General features: G+C 33.9%; 3 protein-coding genes across 3 annotated transcripts; 2 read left to right on the forward strand and 1 right to left on the reverse strand.

Annotated features, from left to right (window-relative positions):
- Positions 1 to 513: 513 nt before the first annotated feature.
- On the forward strand, positions 514 to 5,847 carry LOC112501889 (GATA transcription factor 26-like). Its single transcript, XM_025105653.1, has 8 exons — positions 514 to 1,053; positions 1,958 to 2,368; positions 3,503 to 3,911; positions 4,062 to 4,128; positions 4,422 to 4,525; positions 4,713 to 4,899; positions 5,005 to 5,125; positions 5,250 to 5,847. The coding sequence occupies exons 1-8, from the start codon at positions 1,014 to 1,016 to the stop codon at positions 5,558 to 5,560; spliced, it is 1,650 nt and encodes a 549-aa protein (XP_024961421.1). The 5' UTR covers positions 514 to 1,013; the 3' UTR covers positions 5,561 to 5,847.
- Positions 5,848 to 12,003: 6,156 nt separating this feature from the next.
- On the forward strand, positions 12,004 to 15,619 carry LOC112501907 (histone-lysine N-methyltransferase, H3 lysine-9 specific SUVH4-like). Its single transcript, XM_025105676.1, has 2 exons — positions 12,004 to 12,089; positions 12,378 to 15,619. Exon 2 carries the CDS (start codon positions 12,407 to 12,409, stop codon positions 15,440 to 15,442), a length of 3,036 nt encoding a protein of 1,011 aa, XP_024961444.1. The 5' UTR covers positions 12,004 to 12,089; positions 12,378 to 12,406; the 3' UTR covers positions 15,443 to 15,619.
- Positions 15,620 to 18,343: 2,724 nt separating this feature from the next.
- On the reverse strand, positions 18,344 to 25,549 carry LOC112501900 (ATP-dependent Clp protease proteolytic subunit-related protein 4, chloroplastic). The gene is made up of 7 exons (XM_025105665.1): positions 25,243 to 25,549; positions 22,016 to 22,219; positions 20,055 to 20,110; positions 19,538 to 19,664; positions 19,394 to 19,471; positions 19,192 to 19,305; positions 18,344 to 18,698 (listed from the first exon to the last, which is right to left on the reverse strand). Exons 1-7 carry the CDS (start codon positions 25,510 to 25,512, stop codon positions 18,627 to 18,629), a joined length of 921 nt encoding a protein of 306 aa, XP_024961433.1. The 5' UTR covers positions 25,513 to 25,549; the 3' UTR covers positions 18,344 to 18,626.
- Between the last annotated feature and the right edge of the window lie 1,594 nt (positions 25,550 to 27,143).

The following is a 27,143-nucleotide window of genomic DNA, read 5'->3' on the forward strand; positions in this document are numbered from 1 at the left end:
TAATAAGTATAGGTCATTAATTAGTTCACATATAGACAATGGCCATACGTAACTTTATTTATACATAAAAATATTATTATTAAAATTTCTAATTTGAAACATATTAACTTAAATCTTGGGTATTAATGTGGGATATTTTATGAATAAAAGGTGTGAATTGTGATACATCTCTTGGTCATAAACAAAATAATAATAATAATAATAATAATAATAATAATAATAATAATAATAATAATATATAATAAGATCAATTATTTAATGGGTATTTATAATTCTTGAAGATAATTTAAAAATATTGAGAATCCATTTGTTTTATGATTTGGGAATGTTAAACAAAACATAGAAAAGTCAACATTATTTTCATCTAATCTCAATTATGGGTGTTAACATAAATTAATTAAAAATTTATAAAGATTAAAAAAATTAAAATAAAAATAAAAATTGAATTAAACCAAAAGAAAAAGAAAGCTGAAACATTTACTTCGTATACAATACAAGAAGAAGAAGAAGTGAGGGTCATACGCACAAAACACAACTTCTCTTTCTTTCCTTCTCTCTCTCTCTCTCTCGCCATTTTCATCTTCCTTTCCCAACCATTTATTAGATTCCTTCCCACAAGTCTTTTCTTTTTCTTCTTCCATTGGATTATTTTGGGCAGATGCTCATGTTCTTATGAAACAACAACAACCCATCTAAAACTCCTCTAATTTCTCTTTAAATTCCTCTTTTTTCCCAATAATTTGCTCAACTTTGTGTGGGTTTTTGAAGAAATTAAGCCATTTTTCTTCAGGGTTTTTTATTTTTATTTCTGGGGATCTCTTGAAATCTTTCTTTTTAAACAACTCTTCCATACCCAGTTGGATTTTGTAATAATATTTCTGGGTTTTAATTTTTTTTTTTTGTGTCTGGAAAACATGACTTTTCTGTGCAGGGAATAGTTCATTTTCTCTAAAATATATTTGGGAACTTTTTTAATTTAGAAAAATTTAAGAGAAAAAACAAATTGTTCAGAGATGGGAAAGCAAGGACCTTGCTATCACTGTGGTGTTACAAGTGAGTTTTTATTTTATTTGGGGGAATTGGTTATTTTCATGTTGGGATTTTTGATTTACTAAATAAAATGGGGTTCTTTTTGTTGCTATTTTCTTTACTGTGTCCAGATTAGTTTTGGAGATCATGCTTGACAATACCCATATGCTGGTTTGGTCTATAATTGTAGGAAATTACCTGGAAATTTTTTGAAACAATTATTGACAAATATATGATTCTTGTGTTGATTATTGTCTGTTTCTGAGATTTTTAATATAATATCTTGACATAAGATTAATTATTGAAGTATCTGGTAGCTTTGGATTGCCTTCTTCATGTAGAACACAAGGAATGTTAGGAATTTGAGTTTGATTTTTTTCTTCAGAATTTGATGATTAAACTTTATCAAATACAGAGTAGCCTCTCTCTTAATGCCTTCTGGTTTAATCAATGCTTTTGTTGCTTGGTTTAGCTTCAAATTCTAAGTCAATAGCAATTGAATTGGGTGCACTCAACCTTTTCGATATTTTGCCTGTGAATTTGCTTCATAGTTGACATCAAACAACTCTTCCTTCTGTATTCCTGTTGCTAGCTCTTTCACATTCATGTTGTTCTTGAATTCTTTTAAAGTTTAATGAATGATCAAACATGTCATTCACCAATCTCTTCTGAAGTTGCTATACAAATGGAATTTGTTCTCCAACATTCGAACTACTTAAGAAACATTCATAGTGAAGTTTTATATTTGTTAAATGCATTCGGTATTCGTTTCCTAATGCACATTCCCTCTATGAGTATGCAATATGATTTTAATTAAATCCATAAAATCCTTTAAAACCTTTTGGTTCTTGATCATTAGGACCAATTTACCTTTCTTGTTCTTTAGAAACTAGTTTAGTTCTTTTTTGACACCTTCGGAAAATTACAGGCACCCCTCTTTGGCGAAACGGGCCTCCAGATAAGCCTATATTGTGCAATGCGTGTGGATCACGATGGAGAACTAAAGGATCACTTGTAAACTACACCCCTCTTCATGCTAGATCCGAGCCTGATGATTTTGAGGACCATCGAGTTTCAAGAGTGAAAACCATATCCATTAAGAATAAAGAGGCAAAATTACTGAAAAGAAAACAGAATTATGACAATGTAGTAGGTGGCAGTGGTAGCATCATGCTTGGTGGTGGTGGTTTTGGTGGCGGGCTTGCCCATGACCACCATAACCAAGGGTTTCGCAAAGGGTTTGATGAAGATACAAGCAATAGATCAAGTTCTGGCTCTGCTATATCTAACTCTGATGGCTATATGCAGCTTGGCAGCGCAGATGCTAGTGATTTGACAGGTTTGTTACTAGCGAAACTGTGAGTTTTCACTTGCAAGATTTGTAGTTTTGTCTTGCATAGCCTTTGTGGCTAAATAAAATACGAAAAGGTTGTGGTCTTTTGTTCTTATAAGAGTGGATTTTTGCTATAAGTAACGTTTTGCTGATTGGATGATGAGACTTGCTAAACAAAACCATCGAATTCACCCTTTGAATCACGAATTTCTTTGGGTCCTAAAGATTATAGTTAAGCTCAAGCCATGTAGATCTAGTAAGCATAATCACACCCAATTCTTTAAGTAAACGGTCCCTTAGTGGCATTCAATATGCACTTACTTAAGAGTTTGTTTGTTAAGAGCTTAATAAGCTTAATGTGATTCACAACTTATTCGGTCAGTTACACATGACTCATGACCGTTTGGTAGTGACTTAGTGATATAGAAAGTGACTTATTCAGTAAGCTTCTAAGGGGGAGCTTTATGCAGAAAGCCAAGTTTTTCCCAATTAAAAAACACGCTCATTCCATCTATAAAAAAACCCTCCCAAACAAAAACATTCTCAATCTATACAGACAGATTAATCCATACAGGACTTAATGTAAAACCAACCAAACAGCCGTAAGTAGCATGACTATCATTCACCAAGGTTGGCTCTAGCGTTCTCTAGAAAACTCTTTGGAGGTCTAAGGATTTCTAGTTTTCTCCTAGATATTCTACAATTCTATTGTATCCTATAGTAGCCATAAACCACTTGATACATGTGTATATACTCTTGGTGGTTTCATAGACGGTACCTTAAACCTTATCATGATTAGAATTCCCTTGAGGAGGTGGAGTTTCCGAATGACAAATACTCCCTCCTTCCCGAAATAAGTGGTCATATTTCTATTTTAGTTTGTTCCAAAATGAGTCTCACTTCCAAATTTTCCAATTCTACCCTTGATTATGAGATGGAGAAGTTCATTACACCCACTATTATTAAGGGTAAAACCGTCATTTAGTCAATTAAAAAGCGTAATGTTTACACATTTCTAAAAATGTATGCCTTTTTCATTGTGTGACATTTATTTTGGGATGGAGGGAGGACTTGCTTTATGTTCAAGTGACTTTAAAGCAACAATAGAACTAAGATATCGTTGTCCTTTACCTTTTTCAGGTCCAGCCCAATCATCTGTTGTGTGGGATACGTTGGTACCTTCAAGGAAGAGGACATGTGTTAACCGGCTAAAGCAATCTCCTGTTGAGAAGCTTACCAAAGATTTACATACCATCTTACATGAACAACAGTCGTATTTTTCGGGATCTTCAGAGGAGGATTTGATTTTTGAAAGTGACACACCAATGGTTTCAGTCGAGATAGGACATGGGAGTGTACTTATGCGCCATCCCAACTCAATGGCTCGAGAAGAGGAATCTGAAGCAAGTTCTCTTTCTGTTGATACAAAAAATGAGGCTTATTCACGGTTGACTACCCTTCCTGTATATAATGCCAACAAGGGTGGCAACTTTTCGAGCAGGCGGATTGACACATCCAAGAAGCCCATGAATCAAGACCATATGAACAGGTATATACATAAACATCAATCACATGCATACTTGACCATCTATAGATTTAATACAATCTTTTAGTCAATTAGAGCACATGTTTTGTGGATTAAGTGTGATTTTTCAAAATTTCTATCAATCAATTCACATCATTTTGTTATTAATTACAGGGATAATGACGAGAAGTTACAGATACTCATGAACCATAATTCACCACTGTGCCATATAGATCTTAAAGTAAGATGAGTTCCTCTTATGGTTAAATTATTTAGGTTGATTTAAAGATTGGGAAACGTAGAATGTTGTATACGGTATTACATTTTCTGGGAAATGAGGTTTGGTTCCGGTGACAACAATCCTTTTTCGTAATAATGTGAGAAAAAGTGAAGGTATATTTATATTGTGTGCAGGTGACAATATTCACATATGAAGGTGATGTGAAAGTTATAATCTTCACCCAATATAACGTAATATTTACGTACTTACCCTTGGCTATTGTACTCATGGGAACTTTAACTTCTTAATTACAGGATGTTATCAACTTTGAAGAGTTTGCAAGTCATATGACAAAGGATGAACAACAACAACTACTTAAGTATTTACCTCTTGTCGACAATGCTCAACTCTACAATAGGTTTGCATCTTTTCTTGTAATACTTTTCTTACCTTGCTCGTGATAAAGATAAATCTGCATCTTCCTCTCTGCCTTAGTGTGTGACCCTTAGGGTTCTAGTCACGTTGGTAATAACAATGAATCGTTATACATTTATGCTTAAGTTCATGTAAATGAGTGTAATAAGCGTTTATTCTCAAATCTACAGCCTCAAAAGCATGTTTGATAGCCCTCAGTTTATGGAGAACCTATCCTCCTTCCAGAAACTTCTTGCTGAAGGGGTGTTTGATCTCTCCTTTCCGGTGGTGAAAAACGAAGGATGTAGAACATTGAAGAAGCTTGCTCTTTGTAATGTGACAAAATCTGACTGGGTAGAGAAATATAATCTGCTCCAGGTTTGAATTTGAACAAAAAGAAAATGCCCGTATTGTCAAAATTATATCTTTTGAACGAATGTACACTAATTTCAGGATCTTTTTATGTTCTGTCTCGGATTGTAGGATACAAAATGTAAATATGATGGCGGAGGGTCTGTAGTTGGTGGAGTACGTAATGCCATGACACCTGGCCATTCAGTAAAGTTAAAGAGATCGCGTGATGCGCAATTTCAAGCCTATACAGGTTGGTCTTCTATTCTTGAAATTCATTTTGGTTAGCAAAAATACGGAGCTTTGGTGCAAAATGACTGTTTTATTCTATCTTTAAAGAAAAGAAGGGTAAATTATTTAACTATTGGAACTTTCAGGACCAAAAACAGCAATGAAAAGCCCTAAGAGAACATCAATGAAGACAAACTATGAGCACAAGGAGGTTACAGACAACGATGGCCCTGGATTCAGTCCGAGAAGTCTATTCGCCTTGCCTCCTGACAATAGCTCCCTGATGCTTGATTCATTGAGATATGCAGATGAAAGTTGTGATCAAGATCTCTTGCTAGACGTGCCTTCAAACAACTCATTCCCTCAGGCGGAACTTCTCCGGCCAACTTTGAGCTTTCCAGCAGCCCAAGCAAGCACTTGTAGTAGCTCGATATATCAAAACTTTGTTGGGCGCTGACAAACTAGACAGAATCTCTAGGGGTTATCTAGGTGACTGTTTTACTATGATGATAAGCTATCCCAGACCATTGTAAACTTTGTTGGGGTGTTACATTTTGCAAAGGACCTTATGGTTTGGGTTCTTGAATCCCAAGCATTAAGTCTGCAAACTAAGGGTTGATGGTTGCTTTTTTGACTTGTTTATAGGCATGGTTGGGTTCTTTTTGTATTTGCTGACAAAAGATTGTAATATAAAAAGCTCAGAATTGCAAGAGCTGGTAATCCAATCCCTAGAGATTTTTAATGCAAATTGGAGCTAACTTTTCAAGTTACAAATGTTAAAGAATAACCACAACTCCTAATTCCAATCATTCTCAATCTTGGAAATTAGCCGGTCATTTGGGGTAGAGGACATGTCCGCTTGCGTTCCATCTTTAGACCTTACTTTTTCTAGTGGGATATATTGGTTCTATCCGAATATACTGATTTAGTTTGGTTTGTTTGGTCAGGGGTTCTGGGGTTTTGTCTTTTATATTAATAATGTGTGGATTGGATTTAATAGACGTGTTACATTTTTAGTAGTTAGAATGTGTTTCTGTTGTTTGCTTTTTGTATTTTAGTCATGTTTAGGTTATGCCTAAATATTGTGGAGTGGTTATGCTAATGTTGTTTTCTAATGCTCGGCATATACACCTACTTTAATTGTTTTGGTTCTTAGCCAATCTTGATGATAACCAATTTGTGAAATAAAAGTAGAAGGCATCAGGTGGGAACAATCGTCTTGATGATTTGATCATGAGCCAAACCGTTGGTTATCTTATCTTAGTGGTGATAATAATCTTGCGATATCTTTTAATTAAGATGCTGCAGGTTTTCGACTTATACTCTAAAAGACAAAATTTAAAGATGATTCGGTCCGAGCTAATAACTTTATTGTAATCGGAATTCAGAAATAAGTAAGGCAGAAAGAAAGAAGGCATATTTGGATGTGGGAAGCATGTGAATTAGGTTTGAATGGTAGTGCTGCTATCTTGGTTGATTGATAGTGATGAGATCTTTACCTACGACCATACATGTGTGATAAAAGAGAAGACAACACCAAAAACACGCATTATGTGCATTTTCTATTACCCAACCCAAACCCAAACCCAATGGATGGACAACTTTACTCAACAAATAGCTTTTACACCAACATATGAAACAATATTTGACCTATACATATCCCTATATATATTTATATATTATATATGGCAAAAGCTAATCAAGAAACTCAAATGGTATTCTTGTTTTGATAATGTTTTCATTGTTGTGATGTCAAATCATTACATAGTGGTTTATATTATTTAATTCTTCTCTTTTTTACATATCGTGCACGAAAGATATATTTATGATTTTTATTACAAGGGACCACGTGATGGGTTTGGGTTTGTGGACGTCACAATTTGTGGTTAGGAACTATCAACCACTTTGGATGGATGGCTGGCCCGAAGCCTCTGTAGACCGAACATGGAAAAGAGTTCCGGTAATTCATAAATTCGGTAATTCAAAAGATCGAGAAGCACTAACATCATAATAAGACTAGAACCCATGATGGTCAATAAATCAGACATCATGATTACTTATGAAACTAACATCATAATAGGTAATTACTACCAACATACCATTATCAAAGATCAAGAAGAATCGCAAAAGGGTTGTTCCAAGATTAGCTCTTTTGTAAACACAATCTGCTAATGGCATTTTACCCACTTTCTCTGTGCCATTTATATGCTAAAGATTACAACTTTTTATCTATATTTTAACTGATAGAAAGACAGATATCACCAAATGTCACCTGCCAAAAGATGTTATAAGTTCTTGAACAAGATAGCATTATGGCAACCACTATCACCACCTTTTACCAGTTCTTGAGATGCAAGCTTGAATCTTGAAAACCTTCTGGTGGCTACCAAGTACCAACTAAGCAAACCTGAAATCTCCACCCATTCTTAGCACCACCACCACCACCACCTTCTAACTCCCCCATCAATATATTCAAATCTGGTCTGAGACATTGATAAGATCCTTTTGTTTCATATGATCACTCTCGCATACTTAACTTACTGATATCATCCATGTGCTTTTTTGAGTTTGATCAAACTATCTAGAGCTCATGCCATCCCTGTTGTTCTCTCTCAGACATTTTCACATACACCTTATATGTATTCTCCATTGGCGAATTGGTTAACCCCATTCAGAAGCTTATGCTCCCATTTCTTATTTTGGATCTCGATGACATTATCTTCCAAAAAGCCTCTAGGACTCTCTCTTCTGAAATCCCAAGATTATCCGAAACATCATCCACCCGCCATTGCCTTTTCTTCCCCAGCGCCACCACCGTCTATTTTCCGATGAACAGCTTCCGTTTTGGTGGCGGAATAACGGGATTTGGCCGTCACCGCTGGAATTCTATGAATAAGCGCCTTAGGAGTTTGGTAAGCTGTCGGGCAGAGAGATGATTATGATTCCAGTTAGGTATGGTCGGAGAAGAAAACGGTTCATCGGCGTCGACCGTTCGTTTCCGATTAATCCTCCTCGTTATCTTTTTTTGAAGATCAGTTTTCCCGCCAATTTTGGTTCGCTTTTGTTCTTAGGAACAAGTACTTTCCCGCCTTTATATAGTTTCATATAAAGAAAATATTTTATTTAGCCCCCTGTATTTATAAAGATGTTTCATATGCACCCTATAGAATAACAAAATTATAAATAATAACACAATTGCTAAAATGACTTTAAACTTGATGGTTTTCTTAACATACAATTCTGATATACTTTCAAACAACATTTAAAGGATCCTATTTTAAATTGTTTAATTATGAATTGATATTTTCTTATATAAATGACGTATATAGATTTTTCAATTAAAAAACGACATTCTGTTTTACATAAAAACAAAGACTAATATAATCATTATTGCATTGTTTTTGTATTTTAATGGTCATTTTTATCTTAAAATATAAAAATATTCTTAAATTAACTATTTTGTAATAATAGAAAACATATTTACTATATATTTTTTAAATATAAATACATTGAAATATAGATAATCTAATAACACAAATAAGAGATGTGAAGATGAATGGTAATTTTGTAAGCATAAAACCAAAAACAAAGCAATAAAAATGGATACCTGATGTTAATGATATCCCTAGTACTAGTAGATGAATTCTTTTAAGAATAGAATTTACTAAACCTACTCAAGGATATGCGGCTATGATGACTACGATAAAGGAAAGAAGAAAATCATAAACCTTATAAAAGCATGAAAAAACCAATTAATCCACTTAGAATATATTTCGATGTTAGTTTTATGGAACACTTATTAGCATAATAGCAATTCCAATCTGATAGTTGTCTAAAATATTTTGTACATCCTATATCACTATGTGGGGTTGTGTATTTTATTAATTATATATGCAAATAATGAAAATACAATAATTAAAAATGAATGAGGAGGATAGGGATACATCGTATGATCATACTCATACATATGGATATGGTCGTTGTTGTTGTGTAAATCGTTATGATAATGCATGACAAGCCCAGACCCATTAAGGGCCCGACCCATTGCTCCTTTTTTAATATTTATATATTATTTTTGCTTTTAATATATATATTAATATTTAGGAAATATTTTTATCATCATAAGTAGTTAAATTGAAAGAAATAATACATATAATACTCAACAAGATAACTTTATATTAAAAAGAAATATACATTATTATAGGAACACAAAAATATTAAAAGTAAATAAATAATTCCCAATGGCCTAAATGGTCATATCCCACTCTTTAAGGCTCTGAGTACTTGTCCATCGTAATATAATTCATTTAAACTATAACTTACGATTATAAATACAAGCATTGAAAGTTAATATGTCCAAGTAAAATACCAATACCAATACCAATTCCAATTCCAAGACCTGCAACATGTTTTTTATTTTATTTTCATTTCGAGCTACTTGCTATGACATCCTCTAAGATGTATGGCCAGTGAGTTTATAGGTCTCTAAACATGCTCGTTATACATTTACTAATAAAAAGATATTCCTTTTGATATGTCATAAATCGAACCATATATAATAACATGATAGAAGAGGCATGGCAATTAGCAGAAGAAGATAGCATGACTTCGAGACAAAGGCACATGGTATAACGCAATCTTCTCATAAGTTGTCGGTAGCTGGTAGGTCAATGTATGAGGGTTGCTCTATGTCATAGTCCTTGTTTGAAATATGAGACCCAAAACCTTATTCGATTTATATCAATCTTAGGGGTGAACATTGTACGGTACCATGTTGTTTTCTCAATACTATGTACGAACCAATTGTATACCATATACCAACCGACTCTACTTGGTACTAACTTTTTTCGATTGGTACATGTTGGTACGGTTTTGTACCAATATCTCAAAAGTTGAGGTACGAGTTAGGGACTTGGGGTTGCTATGAGAGGTGTTATCCCCTAACTAGTAAGTGAGTAATAGTAACCGATATACTAGAGTTAAAGTGAACAGTAAACAAATAAAATGTTAAATTAATAAATGATTAAATTCCTCTAAAAACCCAAATGCATTAATAATTAAATGAAATTCACTTAATTGATTTTTTATTTAATAAACATATGTATATATATATATATAAGTCGGTACGGTATGGTATTACCGTGGTAGACGATTTTCAATACCATGTACCAATAACCAACTAAATTGGTACTAACTGAATTAGTACGGTTGATAATACCATTGATTGGTTTGTCATAGTACAAATCTAAGACCCTGATCCATTTTTTGCACTAAGTGTATTATTTTATGGATATGTTTTAAGACTTAATCTAGAGAATAAATTTAATGAATAGTGGTAGATATTTTTTTTAAATGTCATGCACAAGTAGAGAAGTATCATAATATCAAATGACAACAAATTATTATTTCATTTGGTAGATGTAGATGTAGATATAGATGTAGATGTAGGATGGGTTATACATATATATATATATATATATATATATATATATGTTATTATTAAGATATTAAACAAATACGAATATAACAACTACTTTGATGGGTTATCCAAGGATTAAGCCTCTTAATAACATCACAATTTTGATGTCTCTCGTTATAAATAAATAAAGGTTATTATTATTTTTATATCATATATCAGGTATGAATCAATTAAAATAGTACTATAAAATCCAATACGACCACCTTTTACGTATCATATTTTATTAATTTGATCAAGTTTATGTTGTATGATTATGGTTTCATGTTTGAGACTTGTTGATTGATATTATGTAGCAAAGAAACGATATTCATCGGTTGAAATCCAATGAATTTAGGTGGATCCAGTCCAATCATCTAATGGATATTGGATTTTGTCATTCGATTTAATCCAATTAACATTGAAAAAGGATGATTGAAACCTTTTATTGGATATTATTATTGGTCATCCATTTCGTCGGATTAAATTCATCAAATTTATTGATACAATTTTCAAAAAATTATTCATATATTTTGTTTATTTATTAGAAACCACCACGTATAATAATCAACTACCAAAATATGTTAATAATTATATATATCATTGATTGGATAAGTTCGATTTTATTGGATTTTAAATTGTTATCCAAGAACAAATCGATTCAATTTTAGATGTTGAAATTTTGAATCCGGCCCAATTCAATTAAAGGGGGAGACTAATGACACCCCTATCAATTGCCATTACCACCCATAAAACTAGTTGTCATTATTATTTTTAGTGTTTTTTATTATTATTTTATTTTATGTTTTGTTTTATTGTTATTTTTAAAGAAATTTTAATTTAATATAAATTTTTTATTTTGTTTTTTTCTGTTTATTTATATTATATTTTGATTAATACAAATTATTAATAAATATATATTTTTTATCGTATATATGTTATATTTTAATATGTATTTTATAATATTTAATCATATTATTTTAATTAATATAAATATTAATAATAAATAAATATTTTACATATATGTTAAGGTTTTTTTCTGTTATATTTTTATATTATATTTTAATTAATATAAATTATTAATAAATATGTAGCATTTTTTTAGATTTAAATGATTCAAGTAAACAATTTTTAAAAGTTTGATGATTTATTAATTAAAACATATATGTAAAGATGATTCTTTTATAAATAACTATAATTTTATTTTATCTTACCAAGGGGTGCCATTAGCACTCCCCCAATTAAAACGAGATATTATATTATTAGGAGTAGTATTGATTACAATATTAAATTATTTACGATTGTAGACCACGCTTGACTAATTCGTACTCATGAACTATACATACACGATGTTGTATGTATATAAGAGAGATACGATGTAAAACTGTTATTTTCTGCCATACATGTGTCGCTGCTTCACCACCTACAAACATGGCAGCATAGAACAAAGCAAGCAAGCCAAGGGGATTCTGAATATCTTCTTTCACAACCTTCTTTTCGTTTCTTCTGGATATCATCTCCAGATCTCAAGGTAATTTCTTTCCTCTTTTGGTTTTTCTCGACGTTTTTATCATTCTATCATCTCGATTATCTATGCAAACCGTTGCTTTTATTTCCAGTGCCCTAACTGCATCGTTTCTAAATCGTCTCGATTGTTGTTGTTTAGTATATTTACCGTTTACTAATTTTATATTTTCATCGATTATTGTTGTATGTATATGTGAAAGTGAACAATAGAATTTTCCTCTTTGTAACCCTAGACCTTAGGGGATTTTTTTTTGTTTTATAATCATCTGTTTGATTATCGGTTAGTTGCCAGGAATCAAACGATCTATTTTTCTGTTGATAATGGTGATGATGTCGAATGAATTTTTATCTGATGGGAGTGTGATGAGAAGTCGAACTGAGAATGGCAGTTGTTCCTTGAATGGGGATTCTGTTCTTCCCTCCAAATGGAAGCCTCGCACTGTGTCTGCTGTTAGGAGTTTTCCACGAGGGTGTGGACCGATTGTTCAGCCAGTTAATGTGGTTTCTCAAGAACCAGATGCATCTTCAACGTTGGTTAATAATAATAGTAATGGAGCTAAGGATGCTGCTGGGATATCGGCAGCACAGGTTGAATCTTTGCCTCCTGATGTGTCAAAATCTACAGAGGATGGAAGGGCAATGTTGATTGTGGAGCCTCACATAGTGGAGATAGAGGAGACCTTGGTGAAAAAGGAACTGGAGAATGGAGAGGATCAAGCTGTATCAAAGGAGGTTGTTAATGGCCCCGTGAATGCAGTGGTTGATGTAAAGCTTTTGTCACCAACACACGGGATGGAAAATGGTGTTTGTGTTATCAAAGAAGCTACTCCAAAGATCAAATTTCCTCGGAGAAGAGTTTCTGCGGTTCGGGATTTTCCTCCTTATTGTGGTTTGAATGCAACTGACCCAACGGAAGAAGAACGCAAAAGAATTAATGGAAAGAGTAGCTTTGGAACTGAGGATAAGGGTGGTGCAGAAAATGTGAGATTGACAGAGGCTATGGTGGTGGATGTTCTCCAGAAAACTCAAACGGATGAACTAAGCAATGAGCCTCCCATGGGAGATGAAGTTGGAGGTGAAATATCAACAGAAAAAACTATAGGTGGTGGTGAGCAATCAAACATAAACCTGCAAGATGGGAAAATCTTGAAGTTTGAACATGATATTACTGGGGTTGAACCAAACAACAGGACCATACCTCAAAACAGTGACAAATCTGTCACAGGTCAAGGGTGCCAGGAGATTGTGGTCTACAAGCGTGATACAGTCTCGGAGGGAAGATGTTCAGCTGATGCCCATGGTGAAGATTCAGAAGAGGAGTTTCAAGATGAGCATGTCCAGAATTATGGAACACAGGAGATTGTAGTGACACCAAGTATCGGATCACCTCAAAAAGACATCAAGAATATCATTGCTGAATTTGATAGACTGGGGCATGAGAAACGCCTTAAGAAGAGGATGTTTGATGATACCAACAATGTAGGATTTATTGGAGAGAAAAGGAGGGTGGTGCTGTGTCTGATGGCTCAATCATGTGGTCCACAAGAAAGTCAACAAGAGAATTTAGCCAACTTGGATGGTATTACAACCAGTAATGCCAAGGTGCATGCCTCCAAAACTAAAACACCAAGGAAGTCTACAAAGAGAAAAGCTAAACATGGAGAAAAAGAGTCGAGCTCCTCTGAGAAAAAGGTTGCGTATACCGGTACACTTGAGATGGTTGTGAGGGATGACGATGATTTTGTTGTAGCTACTGAAGAACAAGGAGAAGAAGGCCCTCCTACTTCCCATGGAGCACACAATGTGGATGTGGTGCTGCCTCCTTTTGGTCCCAAGAGTTCCAATGATGTCCGAAATAAAGTTCGCGAAACTCTAAGGCTTTTTCATGCTTTATGTCGGAAGATTTTGCAGGGGGAAGAAGCAAGAACAAGGGACGGCGAAGAAACAAAAAAAGGTCGAACTGATCTTATGGCAAAAACAATTCTCCAAGAGAAAGGTAGAGCACCTGATCGTGGTAAAAAAGCGTGGGGACCCATACCTGGAGTTGAGGTTGGAGATGAGTTTCAGTACAGAGTGGAGCTTGCTTTGGTTGGTCTTCACTGGACTCTTCAGGCAGGCATAGATTATACTAAGAAAGGCAAAGAACTTGTTGCAGTTAGTGTTGTTGCTTCAGGGGGTTATGATAACGAACTTGGCAAGCCAGACGTCTTAACGTACTCCGGTTCGGGGGGGATTGGAAAAGATAAAAAGGTTGAAGACCAAAAGCTTGAAAAGGGAAATTTAGCTTTGAAGAACAATATACTCACAAAGATTCCAGTGCGAGTTATCCGTGGATCTAAATCCAAGCCTACCGAACCTTCAGATTCAAGATCAAGGCCAATCACAACATACATATATGATGGGTTATACACAGTAGAGAAGTACTATCAGGAACCAGGACAGCTTGGCAATATGGTATATAAGTTTGAATTGAAGAGAATTCCAGGACAACCCGAGCTTGCATTGAGGGAAGTCAAGTCCAAGAAATTCGAGAAACGAGAAGGTATTTGTGTTGATGATATAACTGGCGGCAAAGAAGTGTTCCCAATATGTGCTATCAACACAATTGACGATGAGAAGCCTCCTTCATTCACTTACATTACAAAGATCATCTATCCAGATTGGTATTGCCCTGTTCCCCCCAAAGGTTGTGATTGTGTTGGTCGGTGCTCTGACAAAAGATGCTCGTGTGCTTTCAAGAATGACGGTGAGATTCCATACAACCATAATGGTGCGATAGTTGAAGCAAAGCCGCTGGTTTATGAGTGTGGCCCGTCTTGCAGGTGTCCTCCTAGTTGCTATAACAGAGTTACACAGAATGGTATGAAAATTGAGCTTGAGATCTTTAAAACCGAATCACGAGGGTGGGGGGTGAGGTCTTTGAGTTCGATCTCTTCAGGAAGTTTTATATGCGAGTATATAGGAGAGCTTCTGGAAGACACAGAAGCTGAGAAACGAACTGGGAACGACGAGTACTTATTTGATATCGGACAGAACTATAACGACTGTACAAAACCGAGCCCTGGGGAGGTAGTGGAGGGTGGTGGATTCACGATTGATGCAGCACATTACGGAAATGTGGGTAGGTTTATTAACCACAGTTGTTCACCAAATCTGTATGCACAGAATGTACTTTACGACCAGGAGGACAAAAGAATGCCGCATATAATGCTTTTCGCTGCAGAAAATATTCCTCCGCTACAGGAGTTGACGTATCATTACAACTACGCAGTGGATACGGTCCATGATTCTGATGGCAATATAAAGATCAAGAGTTGCTATTGCGGTTCTTCAGAATGTACGGGCCGGCTTTATTAGGTATGTAAGTGAAATCAGACATTTATAATACCATCAATTGCCAATCTCTTTTTGTGCTATATGGTGGTGTTAGCTTTTGCGATGCTTTACGCCATGATGTGTTAGATTCTATGCTATGCCCATGGTTTAGTTTCAACTAGTATGCTCATATCCCTAATGACACAAATTGTAGCTCAAGTTCTTTACTGGATGGCTATGTTCATATTTTCTCTGATTAGCAAACACCTGTTTTTTAGGCTATGTCAAATTCCGTACTGTGCTTAAGACAACTCTTCAACATAAGACTGGTAAAAATGACTAATTTACCCTTAATGGGTTTATGGAATTTCCAAATTTTATTTTTATACCTTGTCTAGGTTATGTTTTTTATTATCAATATATAATAAACTAAATAATATAACTAAAATATAGAAAATGTATAAAAAAATGGAATTTTTGAGGACATTAAAGTAAATATTTAAAGACATATTTGATGTTTTACAAGAGAATTAAGTTCTATTTTGAGGATATATTGGTAAAATATAAGTTTATTCCATCTTGCCCCAACTTGTTCCATGAGTAGGGGTGGAACATGCATTTTCCACTTAACAATGCCAAACATGGAAAAGTAATCCCTTTTTAGTTTACTCCTTGATGTGGGGTTTCGCACAGTATGATGAACCAATAAGTTCAGGCTTATTACCCTTGTTTAAGAAGTGTTAGCAAAGGATTGTGTGAGAATAAGAGTTAAAGTGAGAAGCGTAAAAAATAGTCTAAAATAAGAGTTAAAGTGAGAAGCGTAAGAAAGAATCTAGAACTTTGATCATTTTTAATCTCACCCTCATCCCATGAATTTACGCTTTTTATTTGGGAATTGATCCGGTACATCTCATCAGTGTTGATTTTCAATTATAATTGATCTTAAGAGTGAAGATTCTTTCTTATCCTTCTCACAACACAACTTCTTCTGTTCTCACTAAGAACCCAACCTTGATGGGATGGTGGAAGTGTTCTGTTCTGTTGGTGGTGGGTGGTGGAAGAGTCATGGTGATAGTGGTGGTCTATGGATGGTGGCACATGTGTTAATTCGTTTATTGTATGTAAATGTATTTTGTTTGGATAAAAATTTAACGAGATTTCTCATTTTTGAACGATTAAGTCTCAAAAGTTTTTTAATGAATAGACTATTGAACCTTTTCATTTTAAATCCATCAACATTTTTTAGTAAGTAAACCATCAAATTTTTAAAAAGTTGGTTTCATACAATCTTTTAACTCAAAAAAGCTACATGTTACTGGGTAAGAAGATTTTAAAGTAAAAAGAAATAAGATTTTATTGTTCCCAAACTTTGTGTTATTCAAACCTCCGTACTTAACGATATTGCTTCCCGTCCCACCTCATCATCGCCCATTCTCCATAATTGTCTATCAAAACTGTTGGCCCTGCCCATTAATGGGTTACTCATCTATCCAACCGGGTCATTGGAAATGGCATAATAGTTGACCCGTTCAACTTCCAGACCATAAATAGTTAAGTTTTTCTAATGAATTGTTTATCTACGATCATGTATTTTGTATGTTAAGTTGAAATCAAACATATTTGGGAGATTTATGATATTTTTAAATTATTATGTTGCTCGGGTATTTAATTCTATTATTGTGAGGACAAATTTATATAAAAATAAAAACTTGATTTTGGAGAACGACTAGCAATGAATGAATGAATCAAATGCACTTATCTATACTATATTATAAAATGTTTGATAAAAACTCTTAAAAATCATTCTTTGTACATGAAGTACCGTGTATTAATGCATATTACTTAAAATTTAATGTTACAAGTGAATTGTACGTGTGTACAACTTATTAAAGCTCCATTTTTTAATTCGTATAACTAACTGCAGATAAACATAATCAAATACAAGATAAATATCTCATTCTAAATATAAAAAATCTAAAATGTAATTAGGATAATCATTGAGTTCTAACATAATCATTATCTTTATAATTTTTTTTTATTGTTAAGCCAAAAATAAATTACTTCACTATTTGACTTAAATTAAATTATAATAAGAAATTGAATTAAAGAAATTATACAAAAAACCGAGAACTTTCAAATAGTTAATTTAATATTAATATCGATATATTTTTTAAAATTTATTTTTATTCAAAAATAAAAACATCATCTTTCTCAAAACCACATAAACCATATTTATCAACAGATACAAAAAATAAAACGAAACATTAAAATGAAAATATATCTCGTTGCATTGTGAGAGTACCATTCTAGTGTCTTTCAAACGAATATGCTAAAAAATAGAACGAATTCATTTTCGAGTTCTTTTTTGCTATACTTTGTTATTTGAAATATCTATTAAAATCAAACTTTTCAAAATAAGGATTGAAATAAAGAAGCTTCAATTTTGTTGCAACTTATACCAAATCACTTCCAAAAAGCAATACTCATAGTCGTTAATTCAATTCATAAATGCATGATCCTCCCTATATATGCAGAGGTTTGAACGAGAACACGTAAATGCAAGAACATTTCCGGTCCACCAAATTATTTTGCTCGTAATGAAAAATAAAAGAAAAGAAAGTAAATAATTAAGGATAGTCATGTGATTTCTTATTTATCTTGATCTTGATGACTTCCATCCTTAAAATCATATATAAATAATATACTCATCAATCACAATGTATCAATATGTCGGTTATACATTTGGAGATGTTAACATAAAAAATCTTTAATTTATTAAAAGTATTATCACATCATTATCGACAACTGATAAATATTATTTTGTTTTTATTGACTTCAATTTTTATTAAGAGTTAATTAATTTGGAGTCTCTTTATATTTTTGTAAAGCAAGAGTGCGTTTGAACCTCTGATGGCGCATGTATATGTTTATACAGTTGTATAACAAAACGATATTGGATTCAGAAATGAACCATACTTTGACTGCCTTTGCCTTTTACACTAGTCATGCTCCCTTTAACCAATCCATCTGGGCACATCGTGGTCTCAGCTCAGTTTCTTGATTGCCAATACAACCACAACCACAACCACTGCCATCAACAACTACAACAGCAAAGCTGACTAACAGGCTGCTGATGATTCAATTCAGACACTTAATCCATACAGACACGAAAAAACAAACAGCCCCTAACGCGGTTGTGAATTGCCTCTAGTGCTGATCAACATGGTTATATTAGCTGCGATTTCCTCAGGTCAGAAAGGACTCCTCTATCTTCACTCCCCCTCTCGTTGTAAATAACCTACATACACACACACATAAATACAAATAAACTACACACACACACACACACACACACACACATATATATATATATATATATAGTGAGAGAGAGGAAAGTTCCATATGGAACCCACAATTGATTAGGAACACGGGAGCCGCTCACAACGCACCATGTGTTATTCATCATGAATAAATTCATGATGAATTCCATACTCCTGATGTATATGTTATGTGTCACACTGACCTGCCCCTATATATAGGGTTTACGGGAAAACAACAAAAAGATGAAAAAAATGAGGAACACCCTAGTACGGTATGTATATGTGCATACAAGTAATTTTTCCGGTATGCACATGTGCACAACATGCACAGTTGCATAAAAACCAGGATACATCTATTGTACGGATGAATGGTTATTAAGGTGTTCCTCAATTTTTTCATTTTTTTGGGGTTTTCCCCTAGACCTCTCTCTCATATATATATATATGTATGAGAATTTGGGGGAGTAAGACCTTATCAATGATTCCGTATTCAACAGCCTCACTAGGACTAAAGTATTTTGGACGCCTTATATCTTCTTCAATCTCCTCTGTTGTCTTCCCTATGTGCTTCGCATACAGTTTCACCTTCAATCATTATACAACAAACAGACCTTAATAATTTCTCAATTCTTCACTTTTTTTCTTTTTATTTAACCAACATTTAAATACCAACCAATTCAGTCTTCACGTTCTTTATTTCTTTTCTCATAATCTCAACATCCGTAGCTTGACCTTGAAATCTAGCGATTGGCTGCAAAACGACCAACACTGTGAGTAATCTAGAGACTACATACCAAAAATCTCCATCATAACTCACCTGCTTTATCATGATGGTTGACGAGGGCAGGGCTGAACGATTTCCCTTTGCCCCAGCAGCCAACAGCAAGGCCGCTTCTCCCCATGCATTGCCAACACATAGCGTAAAGATTGGTGGCTTCACATACCTGCAAAAGGGTACGTGAAAAAATTCATCTTTATTTCATTTGCGTACTCATAATACCTTTATTAGCTGATTGATATATTCAGCTAAATAAAGTGTGTAGATATCCTAGTTGTTAAGGGACCATTGGTAGCTATGGATACGTCTATGGAGATGACTTCTTTAAAGTTAGAAATGAAAATTAGTTATAAAAGCTATAGAATATCATCAACCATAAAACATCTGACGCTATAAAGAACTATAACAATTCACGATCCAACAAATGATACATATAGGTAAAGATCGATTATAGTAACTGTTGGTATATAAGCAACCAATTAATGATGTAAGAAACTACTATTGCAATGACATTTATAAGCGTAAAGGCGTATTGGTGAGAAGCAAGAGTTACTACCTCATGACGTCGTAAATTGCAAATGCCTCTGTTTCATAGCCCAACTTTTCACCACCCTGGAAAATGTAAAAGAAAATCCAAGGCAAGATCGTATTCGAAGTTTATTAATTCTTTATAGCAATCTAATTGAAAAGAGCATTCTTGGAGCTGTCATTTTGTCAACACAATTTGTCTAACATGAATTGCCTTTGTCATCCCATGTTTATGCTGAATGTCTCAAAAGTTTAATCCCTGAAAGAATATTTTTAACAAATATCCCAATGCGGGTTTATTGTCTTTTAGTCAATTTACTAAGAGGTTTGCAAACCTTCAAGCAACATTGACAAAAATGGAAAACAGAATATTTGACATGAACTTTTTGGAATGTCAAAACTATCTGTTGGCAGATCAAACTATTGTTGATTCTTTATCTTAGCCTCTGTGTATGTGTGCGTGTATATGCTCACGTTTAGAGACTTAGGGGCTTTTTGGTTGGTTTTTCATCAAGTCCTGAACAGCTAAAGCTGTCTGTATAGATTAATTTGTATATATAGATTGAGAAAGTTTTTGTTCGTGAAGGTTTTTTCATAGATGGAGGAACGTGGCTTTAATTGGGACTGAATTGGGAGGGACAGGTTTTGGAAAAACTTGACTTTTTGCACCAAAACTTCCCCTAGAAGCTTATTGGGACAAGCCAGTTTCTATATCATTAAGCCACTACCAAACAGTCATATATAGCTGACTGAATAAGTTGTGAGTCCCATTAAGCTCATTAAGCTGCTAACAAACATGCTCTTACAGTCACATGCACAGAGGTATCACATGCAAGTGGGGGTAGGGGTGTCAAAAATAACCGAAACTGAATAACCAAACCGAACCCAATGCGGTTTTGAGTTATTCGGTTTTAGGCTTAAACGGTTTGGTTAACCGAAAAAGAATCCTTATTTGGTTCGGTTTTCGGTTAAATTTTTTCTAATTCGCTTAAACCGAATTAACGGAATAACACATCCTACTTATATTTTATATATTTCATTTTTATAAAAATAAAACAAAATACACATTATACTATTATTATATTTTACATATTTTAGTATTATATAAAGTTTTTTGTTTATTGGTAGATATTGTTTTTTGTTATATTATGTTTTTTACTTGATATAATTTGTCACATGGAGAAAATAATGTCTTTTGGTAAATTTGTTTTTGGGTAAATGAGGTTTTTTAATTATTACAAGTCAATTGTTAAATATGAATGTATGATACAATTATATATTAGAAGCAAAGTGCATTGAATTTGGAAAAATTGTTTGAGCAAGTGTCCAATGAAAAATATGGATTCTTATTCGGTTCAACCAGTTACCGAATCAAATAACCAGAAATCGATTAAACCGAACCTTATTTGGTTGGTTATTGGTTAGTTATAGAAAAGTTAAAAACCGATTAATCCAAACCGAAAACCGATTTAACCGTCCGAATAACACCCCTAAATGGGGGTTCTGAAGTTCATCATCATTTTCTTTTGGATATCAAATAGTGGTTAGATTAACCAAGGTAAACAGTATTCAAGAAAGTAAAGCAACGATAATTCTACACAATTGAGGTTGTTCAAAAGAAGTTGGCAAAGCCACTCCTTGCTTGACAGTAGAATTTGTTAGCAATTTGTACTTTGATTGTCAAGTGTAATAATAATCTAATGTTCCATAAACCAACAGCTAATAGAAAGATCAAAATTCTACTTCATCTACAATTATCCAATACTACCCCTCTTTCCATTAATAATCTTCACAAAATAATATGAACATCAATTTTAGTCCACAAACGTGCTCTATTTATTATGGGATACTTTAGATAATTGAAAAAATAATAAAACATTTCCATTAAACCATCTGTTTAGTGAAAACTTGCATTTATTTTAGGACAGAGGGGATAGTACTTTACACAGTAACAAATTTATCAAGTATCTTGGATAAGAAAGTCAATACCTTGGTAGTTCCTGTAGAGTTTATGTAAAGATATATTGGCTTTTTGTCATCCTCGTACTGTAGGTAAAGAAATTCTGCCAGTATTAGTTCGGTGACAGAGGGGACTAGAGACATACCCAAATACACAATTCGATTCTTGTACAAGTAAGATGCCAAATCTGGAGGTGGTTGCTCCCAGGCACTTCCTCTTGAGAAAGGAATAACCTGTCAAGATAGGTACAGCAAATGAATATACATGCCAATAACAAGTGAGCCTATATATAGCGTATGTAGAGTTTCTACACGAAGCAATTGATTCTTCTCAATTCTATAAAATAACTTGGTTGGAACTCAAAAGTCAAACATGGGCTCTTTCATCTGAAACTTTTTATTCTTTTGACATGGAAATCATCTTTTCCATGTTTGATTATCTTCTTTTTACCATAAATTTCCAGTATTACCCTTGAATCTTTTAATAGTATGTATTCTATAGTTAATTGTTTCCCTGGATTAACAGTAGCAACCCTTAACACCTAACCTTTTCTCTTTCTCTATAAAGAGATATTCCTATAGTCCTATCTAGTATCTCCTCCTTTTCCTCTAAACAGTGAGGTAGAAAGAGTGAGGGTCAAAGAGATATTAACTAAAGTTAAGAGAGGGCAACTTAATAACAGCTGGAATGTTCATGCATAAATATGCGTACAGTAAGAAAAAATATCTTCAAACAGGATGTGGAATTCTGGGAGGTAGTAAAGCCAAATTGATCATTAATGTGAAAGAAAATGAACATAATGAGAGAGTGCAAAGTCACTGAAAGGTCTAGAATCATTTGTAACATTGTTATTCTCAAAAATGAAAACTACGCATCTGATATTAGTCTTTCCTGATCAGATTTAGTTTATTAAAAAATGACGAAGGGCCAAGGAACTTGGAAGCATAGGGATAAGTGAATAACCCATGTCTCCAAAGAGGGTAAGAAAGTCCTTTTGACAAAAAAGAAAAATGACTTTTTACTTGTTAATATGTCACTTCAACTAAACCAAACAAACCAGTGTATCTCACCCAAAGGTTGGGTCAGGGGTTCATATGTTACTTCAACTATTATAACAAAATAGCAGGTGTCAATGGGAAGTATCTTGGACAAGAAAGCTTGTATTCCGTATGCTATAGAAGACAATACTTATTTATTGTTGCATTCTACGCATATCAGGAGGTTGCTGGCTAGCTATAGAGAAGGATGGATCTCCCTAGTTTTGGGCTTTTGGCAGACCCAGAAACATTGACATAGAGAAATCGTCTTTTTCATCATTACCCTCTTTCCTTCCTCATTGATGACATGGTAAACGTTACAGCCATATGGAATGAAAATACTATTGGATTCTGATCATCCAGAAACAAACCAGAAGTTTCTCCATGTTCTATATCTCATTAAAATTCGAAAAGATAAACTGGAGGTGTATTTGCTAGTTCAACTGCCTTCCTTCTAGAGCTTCCTCAAACTATAGAATAATTGACTTGAAAACCTAAATGAATCATTTACCTTTTACCTCTATCCTTATTGATAATCCTTGCTAAACTAGAAGATTCTTCTGCCATATCTATATCCAAGTGGCATTATGTCTTCACTGTCCTCGTAGATACAATTAACCCTGAAACGGCCACTCTCTAAGACTCACCTACAAGCCTATGACGTGCTTCTACAGAATGCACAGGTATTTCCCAAATTATCTCCTACCAGGGATACTTCTGCTATTTCACAAATATGTACCCCTCAAATATTGTACATGACTAACTTTTGGCTAGAAATATAAAGTCTTCCTCATAGCTCAACCGCAAGGAGGGGAAGCCCCCAAAAGAAAATGTTCCTCATATATTTTTGTTCATAGGCCTACATATCCACCCCTCTGTCCTTCATAGTCTGCTTTCACCAGCTTTTGAGTAAAGAGATCTGTCCTTCGAGCATCTCTCGAGTTATCAAGTCGCTTCCTATATATACACGACTACAAATGGATCAACAGAAGTTCTGCCAGTTCCCCTCAGCAATCTAGTTATGTACTAATACATATGTCATTCTAAATGTTTATCCCAGTAAGAACATCAACGGTATATGGACTTTTTCTGGAAAACAAGCTGCGTTATCCTAACTAAATAATTTCTTAAATGATTACAATAGCTTAAGATGCTATCCACCTTTAGTCCTCATGAATTGTCCATCAGAGGTTTAAACCAACATCCTAACAATATAAACACCATGGTGATTCATGCAAAACACAACTTCTTTGACCCCCCAAATCAGGACAATAACACATTTTTGAATAATAATAGGCATATGCTTCTTGTGCCTGCTTAAAGGGTGAAAGATTGACAAATCACAACAATACTTGTCACAATATCATGAAAGAATACAGAAGGCATATACCAACTTCAAGTTGACAGCAGGAGTATGAGAAATTTGGTAAGAAAAAGAATCCTATACTATTGAAGCAACTGAATGACCTATTCAAGTAATCTATTTGCAACTCCTTGTAACCCCATAAAACAATAACAAAGCCCCGTGCTAGTCAAGTAGTTTAGGGTTACCACAACAAATCCCTTAGGTTTCTTTCGACCATATCAGTATGTTCATTCATTCTAACATAAATCCAAATAAATGATCAAACTGCAAACCTTCTATGCCAAACAAAGTCAGTAGCTTTCTGAACAAAAAAATAAAATAAAATAGGGGCTATTTGCTATGCTCTAATACATTCAAGAATCAAGAACCACTTTGTTTGTTTTGTTTTTCTTGGAAAGGCATTAAACGAAATTAGTTTGTACGGTGTGTAACATTTAGGTGGTTTGTATTTGATTTGTCCTCTCTCTCTCTCTCTCTCTCTCTCTCTCTCTATATATATATATATATATATATATATATATATATATATGGCCTTCTTGAACCCAGGGGCGCTAAATTAGCAATATGAAGTTTGGGGATTTTGCAAAGTAACTATATTCAAGTCAATTCTAATCAAGCACATAATTTTTTCAGACTATGACTTTTTTTTGCTGGAATCGAACCAGTAGCTTGCCATAAACACAAAATTGAAAGGGAGAAATCAATTCTGCTTATCGTCGACTGCTTTATTTCATTCAAACAGTAATCTATTGACTAATAAGATGCAATTTTCAAAGGATTAATTATATTCATAAAAAGATCTAAGATAACAACGAATTGCAATTTAAATGAGGCTGGGAAAGGGGGGAAATACCATAGTAACACCGACTCGTTTTCCATGAGAGCTTGAAGACGGGTTGAGAGATGCAGGTCGAATCTTATGACCGGAGAAGTCGCTGGAAACACTGCTGGCGACGTACGGACAGATAAAATTGGTGGATAAGGAAGTTGTAATAGAGGAATAAGAAGACGGGGATGATGATGACGATAAAGAAGCGGTTAAAGTAGGATTGCTTCTTGAGTTGGCTTTTGATAATATGCGTGCGGTGGGGAAGAAATGGGAAGCCATTGTCGCCATCTCCATAACTGGTTGCAGCTCGGTTGAGTAGAAAAATTGGTTTGGAGATGAGGGGCAGAAGGTTTGGGAGAAAATAAGCTACAAGATTTGGAGCAATGCTGACCCGACCCAATTAAGTCCGGTTTCGGGTCAAATAACCGTTTTGATGTGAAGCATCCAGGTTTTTCCCCCAAATTAGTAAGTTATAACAATTTATTAATTTGAGAATTCAAAATTTGATGAGGTACGTGAGAACTCATATTTTGATTTTTTTTTTCATTTAAGTTCATATTTAAGGTATTGATTAATATGTATTTGTTTTACAATTTGTTTATTTCATATGTATGTGCTTTACAATGTGAAACTTCTTTATACGTATTTTTTTTCACAAACACGCCAAAATGTTCACATTGTGAACTAGTATATGTGAAATAAATATATGTTAACCACTACATTAAATTATAGCCATAGATGATTTTTTTTATATAAAATAGCACATGATGCACGGATTCTTATATATCTCATAATTTAGAGAGAGATCAATAGAAGGTCCCACAATTATGACATATCATTTTTTAATTACATTTATTTATTTTTGTGTAAACATGTACACACATGTTACGTATGATAACGAAATTACTTAAAGGTGTTATCGGTCCAACTTTGTTATACATAATTTGGCAAGTTTTTTTTATTTATTAAATAACATTATTTTTACAGCATCACATGGTAAATTACATCGAATATCAATTTGGACCTTTGTTAGCATCACGTCATGTCCTCCGGGACCTTGTTGTCACGTGTTGCATTTTGCTTAACCGGTCCATATGTTGTTTGATCCAAACAGAAGGGTAGTCCATATGTTGTTTAATCCAAACGGAAGGGTTTGGAGGAGGGAGGGAGGGGGGGGGGTCTATCGTATTATATTAAAAGTAGGTTTTCATAGTTAAACATCATGTAATTATTGTGATCTGTAAACAAAAATGAATGACTAAATACTAAACAACATAATGTTGTATGTATCATAGGCAACTATAACATTTTAGTTGTGATGAAAAAACGTTACATATGGTTTGGAATGGCTAATATATAGAAATGTGTCTTGCTTACAGATAAAATAATATAACATGAAAATATGACTCGTAGGTTTTAAATGCACGGAAAAATTTAGAGGCATCCTATCACTCGATAGAACAATATACCCTTTGTAGGAAACTGTGTTTCATTATTAGTAGTAATATAGAAATGCATGAACTTCCTTGTTTAGTATCTTTATAATTGTTATTTGATAAGAAGGTTAAACACACGAAAGAAACTCTCTATTCTTGGTGAAATTGGAACATCAATAATCCCAAAAGCAACAAACTAATCTTATAACATCTAAATTGCTTACAGTTGGTGCGAGATTCACCTAAGATGTTACAAACATCCCTTTTAGGGAGTTATCGTGTTTGATGAGGTTTGCCCTCATCATCCCGCTAGTACATTGATTAGCTTTTATGTAATTTTTTAACACCCCCAACTTAAAGCAACATGTGGATCCAATAACTTAAATCAAGTTTAAAATCATGGTAGAAATTAGTGGTAGTTCATAATACGTTGCTTATAAGAAGCTCATAAATCCTATTTTCTATCCATATGAGATGGGTTGTCATAAC

The sequence above is a fragment of the Cynara cardunculus genome, unplaced genomic scaffold (assembly GCF_001531365.2).
Source record: "Cynara cardunculus var. scolymus isolate 2C unplaced genomic scaffold, CcrdV1 Un_Scaffold_667, whole genome shotgun sequence".
NCBI classification, from domain to species: Eukaryota; Viridiplantae; Streptophyta; class Magnoliopsida; order Asterales; family Asteraceae; genus Cynara; species Cynara cardunculus.